General features: G+C 32.8%; 1 protein-coding gene across 1 annotated transcript; it reads left to right on the forward strand.

Annotated features, from left to right (window-relative positions):
• The first annotated feature begins 2,192 nt into the window (after positions 1–2,192).
• Positions 2,193–5,012, forward strand: LOC145579751 (uncharacterized). The gene has a single exon (XM_081636992.1). The coding sequence runs from the start codon at positions 2,409–2,411 to the stop codon at positions 4,713–4,715; it is 2,307 nt and encodes a 768-aa protein (XP_081493118.1). The 5' UTR covers positions 2,193–2,408; the 3' UTR covers positions 4,716–5,012.
• Positions 5,013–10,591: the final 5,579 nt, after the last annotated feature.

Below are 10,591 nucleotides of genomic sequence, written 5' to 3' on the forward strand. Positions count from 1 at the left end.
AAAAGAGCTATACGAGTACAATTTTCTCGTCAAAAAAATAAATAAATAAACAAATAAATACTCGTAATAAAATAAAATAAAAATAGAAATAAAAAAGAAGCTATAGAGTCTATATAACTGCCTTTAGCCTTTAAAAGTTTCAAGATGAAAATTAATTTCATGATCTAATGCATTAATTTTCTTTTTTCAAAAAGTCCTATGACCATAAAAAATCAATAAGCTTAATGGACTCGAAATTTTTATTGTTTCAATGATCTCATATTTTCCAAAAATTTCCCAAACTCGATATACAGTATAATATAATTATTCCTACTTATTATCGTAGAAAATGCAAGAAAATTAAATACGTTGTATGTGCCTTACCAATGATCTCTATTCTCTAGGTATACAATACAACAGTAGTATTTTAATTTAAATACCTTCGGACTTTCGAAGTACTAGGCTACTTTAGTACAGTTAACTTACTTCACAAAAAAAATCACTATAAAAACATTGTACCACTATATTGACAATCTCATTACATGTACTAGTATAATACTCGTAGTATATTATTGGAGCATTATATTGTTTAGGATTAAAATGGATGTTTGTTGGGAAGCAGTTGTTCAAGTAGCAAATGTAACACTTCCTATGGCAGCCGTGGTGGCACCTATTGCCTACGTAGTTCCTTTCGTTGGACCGATTGTCGGGACCGTGGCTACTGCTACAGCTACGGTTGCTTCTGCTGTTCTGGCCGTTGATACTGTTGCTAGGCAGATTGGTGAAGGCAGCTAGCGGATAAATATAGCCGTACAATGCATGTGTGCTTAAACTTGTACTAGTAACGTAGTACGTTGTTCATTCGCATGTATTTGTTGATTATTATGAGTATGACTTTGTTTAGTGGATTTTGTTTTGGGATGTTATCGCCTTATTGGTGAATTGTGTAATAAGTCTAGCATGTTGTACTCTCTTTGTTCTGTTTTGTTGTTCAAGTTGTTTATGATAATAGAATAGTAGTTGAATTTGATAAAAGTATTTACCAAAACGGCTAATTATGAGTATGACTTTTTTTTTGTTCATATTTGAATTTAGAACCAAACGATAGGATTCTATCAAAGTAAGCATATGATTAGATGAAAAGAGATCGAAATACACACTAGCAGAATAAAATTAAAAAAAATTAAAAAAAAAAAAACTATTTTTTTTAAATAATTTTTTTTACATAATGTGAACCAAACCGGTTCAAAAGAATATAAGAAATAGATAAATTCCTTCCAAGTTAATAAATTAGCTAGTTTGGGAATTAAAATTTATATAGCTGTTTGGTAAATACTTTTATAAAATTAGCCATTTTGGTAAAAGATCCTAAATCAATCCTATAATAATTATGATTGTGTTATCAGTAGTACTCCAATAATTAATCTATGATTTTGCTAGTGTGTATTTCAATCTCTTTTCATCTAATCATATGCTTACTTTGATAGAATCCTATTGTTCAATTCTAAATTTAAATATGAACAAAAAAAAAAAGTAGGTTGACTAATACATACACTATGAATTCATTATTGTTTATGTTTCATTGTTTTTACATCTTTAGTAAGCATTTTGTTTCAATTATCAAATATATGTCGATTAGTTTAGTTGGTTTGATTCGACATTTGCTCCTTGATTAAATAGCCATGAGAGTTTATTATTTGAAAATTTAGGCCACTTCTTCTATTGATTTGTGAATTTCCCTAAATAGTCCTCAATAGTCTTTGTCAACCTTGATATGTTGAGCTCGTCACTTTGGTTATCATCTATCAATATGGTTATTAAAAAACTTAATCAGATTTTGCTAATTGTTTCTTTTTAAAATATTGTGCAACGGCAATTTAGGTTTATTGGGGAAATCCTATGACAACTTGAAAAATTAAAGCTACTTTTTTATTCTCTACCATTATGAAAGTGGTTAAAAATTTGCTATCATAATTCATGACGAGTTTCGGTTATCATATTACTCGTATATTTTAATAATACCACATATATAGTTACAACGTACGTCTTAATCGAAAAAAAAACAAAAAAAAAAACTCCAATCAAATCTAATAATTTTCAACTTTTCAAGTAACTATTTTTCTTTATCGTAAATACTAATTACAAGCAATGTGATTAATGTAAAAGTCCAAATGTCGTACGGCTAACAATATTAATGTAACAAAGAAAAAAGTAAACTTTGGGATTGTGCCTTTACAAGTGTTTTCTGCTTCCCTCATCCGATGAACTCTGCTTCACTCATCTAGAAATGGTCACTTGAGCAGACCCCGGCAAAATAGCAGCAGTACAGTAAGTTTTCCTATTTCTCTCTTCTTGGCATGTTTAAATCTTCCATAAATTTTGGTTTGTTTTCTTGAATCTTCTTTATTTCATAGTGAATTACCATAAAAATGGCTGCTTCAATGTGTTTTTCTGCTCACCTTAAACCTTATCCGAGTCCATTACCTCAAAAATTTCCATCAAATTCAATTTTCTTTTCAAATTCCAAATCTTCCCCATTAATCTCCTTCTCATTAGCTCAAAATCCCAGTTCTTCTTCTTCTTCTTCATTGTCATTTGATTCTGCCTATCAACTTCCCCCAAATTTTACTCCAAAACAGCTGCTTGAAACTTTGAGGAGAGAGAAAGATGCAGAAATGGCACTCTGGGTGTTTGATTGGGCTTCAAAACAGTCTAATTTCACACCCACTTTGTCAATTATTGAGGAAGTTCTTAGAAAGCTTGGAAATGAAGGGTCTTTTGATTCAATGAAAAGGGTTTTGGATGAAATGAAGGAATTAGGTTGTGAAATTAATGAAGGTACTTTCTTGATTTTCATTGATTCTTATGTTAATTGTGGTTTGTATGATGAAGCTGTTTATGTGATTGATATGATGGAGAAAGAATATGGGGTTAAATGTGGGACTCATACCTTTAATTTCTTGTTGAATGTTCTTGTTGATGGGCATAAATTGAAATTAGTCGAAATTGTTCATTCAAAAATGGTAGAAAGTGGGGTTAAGAAAGATGTTTCCACATTTAATATATTGATTAAAGGGCTTTGCAAAGCTCATCAAATTAGGCCTGCCCTTATTATGATGGAGGAGATGGAAAGGTATGGATTGACCCCGGATGAGAAAACATACACGACGATTATGCAGGGTTATATTGAGGAAGGGAATGTGGATGGCGCTTTACGAATTAGAGAACAAATGGTGGGAGCTGGTTGTGTTTCGACCAATGTGACTGAAAATGTTTTGGTTTATGGGTTTTGTAAGGAGGGAAAGATAGAAGAAGCGTTGGGTTTCGTTCAGGAAAGGGTTGCTGAGGGATTTCATCCTGATCATTTTACATTTAATACTTTAGTTAGTGGTTTGTGCAAATTGGGTCATGTTAAACATGCACTAGAGGTGTTAGATGCTATGCTAGAAGAAGGGTTTGATCCGGATATATATACTTATAATGCTCTAATATCCGGGCTGTGTAAAATGGGTGAAATTGAAGAGGCGATGGAAGTGCTTGAGCTGATGGTTTTACGGGGTTGCACACCAAATACTGTTACCTATAATACTCTGATTAACACCATGTGTAAAGAGAATCAAGTTGAGAAAGCCACTGAATTTGTGCGCCTTCTTACAAGCAAGGGAATTTTGCCTGATGTATGTACATTCAATTCTATCATACAAGGTCTTTGTTTGTCCAGAAACCACAAGCTTGCTATGGAGCTATTCAGAGATATGAAAAATGATGGGTGTCAGCCTGATGAATTTACTTATAATATGCTGATAGACAGCCTTTGTTCTAGAGGGAAAATTGATGAAGCTTTGAACTTGCTAAAGGAAATGGAATCAAGTGGTTGTGCAAGAAATGTGGTGACATATAATACATTAATTGACGGGTTCTGTAAAAACAAGAGGATAGAAGATGCCGAAGAGGTTTTTGATCAGATGGAACTGCAAGGGGTGTCAAGAAACCTGGTTACTTACAACACCCTCATTGACGGTCTTTGTAAAATTAAGAGGGTGGAAGATGCTGCTGAACTGATGGACCAGATGATAATGGAAGGGTTAAAACCCGATAAATTTACTTATAATTCCTTGCTTTCTCATTTTTGTAGGGCAGGAGATATTAAGAAGGCAGCAGATATAGTGCAAACAATGACTTCAAATGGGTGTGAGCCTGATATTGTTACTTATGGGACCTTGATTCAGGGGCTTTGTAAAGCAGGTCGAGTTGAGGTTGCCACTCGACTCCTTCGGAGCATTCAGATGAAAGGAATGATTCTAACCCCTCATGCATATAACCCAGTGATACAGGCTCTTTTTAGAAGGAGACAATCAAAAGAAGCGATGAGGCTTTACAGAGAAATGGTGGAGAAGGGTGACCCTCCAGATGCTGTAACTCATAAGATAATTTTTCGTGGTCTTTGTTCAAGTGGAAGTCCTATTGGAGAAGCTGTTGATTTTCTAGTTGAGATGCTGGAGAAAGGATTTATACCAGAGTTCTCTTCTTTTATGATGCTAGCAGATGGTCTTCGTTCACTAGGGATGGAAGATGCTCTAATGAAGCTTGTTCATATGATCATGAAACAAGCAAAGTTCTCAGAAAACGAGGTTTCCATGATAAAGGGTTTTATGAAAATTCGTAAATTTCAAGATGCTTTAGCTACCCTTGGTCGTATTTTGAATAGTCATATGCCCCGAAGAAATTACAGGTGAAGGATAGTATGAGGTAACCTATTTCTTAAGCCTAAGCCTGAAACTAAGTAGCTGTGAGTCTTGTAACAACACAAATATCCTTGAGTTGATATTAGTTTTGTTAATAAATTCTTTTGTGCTTAAGCAAAGGGCTTGTTTATTCGTCAAGGTTATAAGTTAATCCTCAGGTTTCATTTGGTTCATATGCTACTCGTATATTATATGGTTCATGATAGATGAAATGCTGCTGTAATGAGAAATCCTGAGGCGTTGCTGCTAAATTGTAGTTTTCTGGTCTATGACTCAACCTTATTTTTTGCACATGATTTTCTATATGAAAAATATATTTTTGCATTTCTTCCATTTAAAATTTGCAATTTCGGCATCAGAATTCTATAATTTGTCTTTGATTATGGTTTACAGTTACAGAAATGTTGGACAAACAAGTGTGTTAGTGTGTAAATGCACCAACGCTTAAAAGCAAGACACCGAGTACACAACCCAAATTTGTGTCAGCTTCTAAATCTGTAAAACTAGATGCTCTTTTGAAATTGTTTTTTTTTTTTTTTTTTTTTTTTTTTTTTTGGAAGGAATTGAAATTGTCTTCGGATTGTGACTTTTATGATTTTCAATTTTTCTAATATATATGTATACTAGATTAGTCTCGTGCGATGTACGATTTCATCAAACAAAATTTTCAAAATTTATTTATTTTTTCATACCAATATTAAAAACATAAATATTCCCAAATCAAATTAAATCAAACATCAAAAAAAAAAAAATAATAATAATAAAACTCATAGCAAAATTGAATGATGAAAGAGTGTTCAAGGAAGACAAATTAAATTATTATTATTAAAGAAAAAAAACCATTTTTTCAGAATTAGATACTAAGAGCACTCACATCAGTGAGCATTTTTTTGCTCATAAGCAAAAATTATGAGCAAAAATGGTGGAAATGGTACTACATCAATGAGCAAAAAATAATATGCTCATGAGCAAGTTAGAACATAGGATGAGCAAATTTCATGATTAACAGTAATCTCATGGGGCCCAGCATGCATCCAAACTGGCGCCTTTTTTTTGCTTCTCACCCCCCAAAACGCCGCGTTTTGGGAAAGCTCAGTGAAGAGGCAATCCACAAAATGCTGCGTTTTGAAGGGTGAAAAGCAAAAACAAAAAAAATAAATAAAGGTCCCCTGCTGACAAGGGCGCGTTAGTCCAGCGAATGGGGAGCTGACATGCGTCCCTCACAGCCTCTTCAGCCAATTAGAAAATGTTACCGTTTTCAAACGGTAATTAATTTAAAACGGCTATTTTGGCTAATTTTTAATTTTAAAAAAAAAAATATTCATCAACGATTATAATATTTTTTTTTTCTCTACAAATAGAGATCCATTTTGACATATTTTGGTATAATTTCAAAAATCACAAAAACACTCTATTTTATTCTTACTCCCAATTCTAGTGAGATTTATTTTATATTTTCTAATATAAAGTTCAAAAAGTTTATTTTTTTGGTTTATTATTGTTAATTAATTTTTTTAGTACTCTAATATTTTTAAAAACGTTATTAACGATATTTTAATTATAATATTTTGTTTTACTTTCAAAAATCACAAAAACACTCTTTATTATTTTTACTCCCAATTCTAGTAAGATTAATTTTTTATTTTCTAATATAGAGTTCAAAAAGGTTATTTTTTTTTATTATTGTTAATTAATTTTTTTAGTACTCTAATATTTTTTAAAATGTTATTAACGATATTTTTATTATAATTTCGGTGCCTCTTAAGTATTTATTATTGTTGTTAATTTATTATAAAATTTAATGGATCCAAACAACCCTAATTACTATCAACTTGATCAACATTTTTCTGATTTAGATGATGATTTCATCACTAGTCCCAATTTTTAATTATTCCTAGAAAGATTAGGAAACCTATCTTCTCAAAATTTTGTTCATCAATCAACACCTTCACAAATTCTTAATGAAAACACTTATACTGAGCAACAAACTCCTCCCATTATCGAAGAGAGCAACTCTAAGTATGATGTCAACCAAGAAAAAGCTGTTCCGGAGACACCACAATACCCTCCACCACCTCCAAGGATTCCGGCCAATCAACCAATCGCTAAAGCGAGTCGCATTTGGTCGGTTGCTGAGGATGAAGCTCTAATTGGTTTATACCTAGAAATAAGTGATGATGCGCTTCGTGGTATGAGCCAAAAGTGAATTGTTTAGCGATTGAAATTTCAATATTATTAATTAATATTTAATAATTATATTAAGTTAAATAATAGTATAATTGTAATTAGTAGCACTAAAACTTCATTAACCAAAACATAATTAATACTCCGTAATAATATGATGATGTGTAAGAGAGTGAAATGTTGGTAGCGTATGTGAAAAAGTAGGAGAGAGAATGATGAGCATTTTTTTTTATCACTAGTGGGATAAAATTTCTTCACAAAAAATGCTCATGAGCAAATTTTGTTGGGAAGAGAGAGAAAGTGGCTAGATAGAGAATGAGCAAATTTTTTTTTTTGCTCACTAATGTGAGTGCTCTAATAATGATGTAATTTACCAGAATTTTAATAAAATAAAATAAAAATCACAAAACGATGACATCATTTATAGTTTTGGAGGAAAAATTTTTAATGACAACATGACATGTGTCTAATTTTAAAATAGCATTATATCAGCGGTTGTCGGTTGCTACTTTAGTATTAGTTATAGATTTTGATACACAGCACAGATATAGTATTACAAGCATGATACTTGGCTTAACTTGGCCGCAAACCATTTGCATTGCCCTCAAAAGTGGTTTCTCCATTGTTATTGCGATGTCAACCATTTCACATTGGTTTGACATAAATGTGCGACGCGTATAAACAATTATGATTCCAGTGTTGATGTTTTAGAAAAGAGCAAATTGATGGAGCCAACACTAAGGGTCTGTTCTAATAGACTGATATCAGCTGAACTGAACTGAACTGAAATGAAATGAATATTTTATAAGAGAAGAAAATTAGGAGCTGAACTGAACTGAACTGAAAATAAACGTATAGAATAGGCCCTAAATACATAGCATTGCATGAAAATGTTTCACCCTAATATGATTATTATCAAGTTTATTGTCATACATAATTAATGTTTATATTACGGATAAGGATGTCAGTGGGGCGGGTCAAGTAGGAGACCCGCCCCATCCTCGCCCCACTGGGGCGGGGATGGGTCTCGGTTTGGCGGGTGGTTAGACGGGGATGGGGATAAAAACCATACCCGCCATGGGTGATGGGGCGGGGTGGATTTTAAGTTGTACCCGCCCCATCCCCACCCCACTTCGTACTCGTCTTATCCCTACCTCATACCCACATTTATATATCTTTAAAAACAAAGTTTTATACTATTTTATAAAATAATTACATGAAATAAAATATTAATTATAATACTTTTTACTACACTTATATTATAAACAAAAATGTGTGTAATATTAAGACTTTTTTTTTTAATTGCAATCCGTATTAATTATGTATGTAGTTGTGTATTTGTGAGGCGAAGATTAGATGGGTCTTGGGTGGGGATTAGGCAGGTCTTCGGTGGGGATTAGGTGGGGCCGTGGGGGTGGGATATCCAAGTGGGGGTGGGGGGATGGTTTAGAAGTTGTACTCGCCGGGGTGGGATGGGGATTAATTTTGGACCCGACGCGGGGATGGGGATGGGGGTGGGGATGAAAATGTTAGGTGGGGATGGGGATGGGAGGACCAACATCCGCCCCGACCCGCCCCATTGACATCCCTAATTACGGAGTATTTTATTCTTTAGACTAAATAAAACATTATTGCAATACCTCGTATTTTTATACATATATTATTTAAAATAAGTATTTGAGAAGTATTTAATTAAACTGAATTGTTTTATTTAAAGTTTTTTAATTATTAATTTTAATGAGTTTGGAAATATTTTATTAAAAAAAGAAAAGTTTATTTAATTAATTATTTTGTTTAAGTTGGGGTTTAATTTAAGAAAGTTTTATTTTAATAAAGTTTTATTAGGGAATGGATTAGGAAAGATTAAAAAATGAAATTTTAGGGAGAAGGGTTTCTAGAGGAGGGGTATAAATATTCAACACTTGAGGCAAATCAAACTTTGCCCAGAGTGGAGAAAACCTAAGGTAACTTCTCACCCTTTTCTCTCTATTTTTCTTTTTCTTTTTCTTTCTCTTTTCCCCTTCCCCTTCTCGGCACCCCTCCCTCACCACCGACCACCAGCAGTAGGTGGCCACCGGCCGCCAGCAGCGTCAGCCGCAGGCAGCAGGCAGCCACCGGCGCTGGCAGCAGGCGTGGTGGATGCCGCTGCCACCTCTCCTTTCGAACAAAAAAAAAAAAAAATCTTTGTTTTAAAAATTAGTTTAATCCTAGATCTAATTATTAATTATGAGTTTTGTGATTTGATTTTTGATGTTTGAATAAGAGTATTATGTTAATTAATTTTCAGATTTTATTTTTAATTGAAAAGCCCCAATTTTTGAAACCCTAGGTACTTGAATTATGAATTATTGAAGGATTATTATGTATAATGGTTTAAACCTTTGATTAAAGTATTTTAAGGCTTAATTACAGCAAGTTTTCATTAAAATACAATGTTGGAATTTTTGGTAGTGCATTAAAAATCAAGTTTCTGTAAGGAATTTCAATTACCCATTAATTGGGATTAAAGTATGATGTTTTAAATAAAATTTCAGCTTATTTTAATTAAATTATGAGGGGTTTTATAATAGTATATATTGCTGGAAATTTGTGTAGAGAGGATTTTAATACTCTTCTATGATTTTAAATTGTAGGAGACTTCGAAGTGAGTAATTTCTACTAGTCGTGGCGATTTTAAAATCGTATACAAGGTATGTTCACGTACTTAGCATAATTTTATTGATGTAGTAGCATGCTAAATGTGTTTAATTGATTACAAGTATTATCATGCTAGATTTGGAATGGAAATTATGATTTAGATGTTATTGGTGATTGAATTATGAAGCATGATTTATTTGTAATGGATTAATGGATGGAAAATTATAGTTTGGAATATTGTTTGTGAACCACACTTTTATTTATGGCATGATAGAGAGCATGATTAATTAAACTAAATGTTTAATTTGGTTTGGAATATTAAAAGGGAATTTTATTATGGTTCATATAATTTTTATTGATGCTTTAAGCATGGGAAAGGAGCTATGTAAGTGTATAAGTACACGAGGAATAAATTATATGTTGGTGTCTTAGTGCACTTAAGGTGTTTTTAACACCGAGGGATAGGATTTGTGGCGCTTAATGCGTTTAAGGTGTCATTGGCACCGAGGTAGAAATAAAAAGGGTTCAACATTAAACTTTATATGGTCACTTATTATTCAAGAATTAAATTGATATATTTGATGGTTTGAATAATTATTGTTGAGTGAATGATTATGGTTTGAGAGTCATCACCAAGTTTAATAATATGTAAATAACGTAAAGTGAAAGAGATTACGCACCAAAACTCTTGGAACGTATATACCTTGACTCCTTGAGTATGAACATATGGGGGGAGTTATGTGACTTTATATTTGATCATAACTTCTACTGGAGTACAGGACATTGTACATTTCTTTTATTATTATTATGCGCAGGAATTCCGCCACTTACGAGTGGTTATTGATGCTGGCACGGTTAGCTCCCGTGTTAGTAACCTCAATTTATTGGGGGAGGTTAGAAGGGAAACCCGTTCGATGCGTAGTCAACACTAAATAAATTATGTAGTTGTCTAGTGAGAAGTTTTGTTGAATGTTGTATGCTTGAAAAAAAACAGGTGCAACAAGGTAAGTTGTGTGTTGATAGGTAATTGCATCTTAGTATGTTAA

Source organism: Chenopodium album, chromosome 14, assembly GCF_948465745.1.
Source record: "Chenopodium album chromosome 14, dcCheAlbu1.1, whole genome shotgun sequence".
Classification (NCBI taxonomy): domain Eukaryota; kingdom Viridiplantae; phylum Streptophyta; class Magnoliopsida; order Caryophyllales; family Amaranthaceae; genus Chenopodium; species Chenopodium album.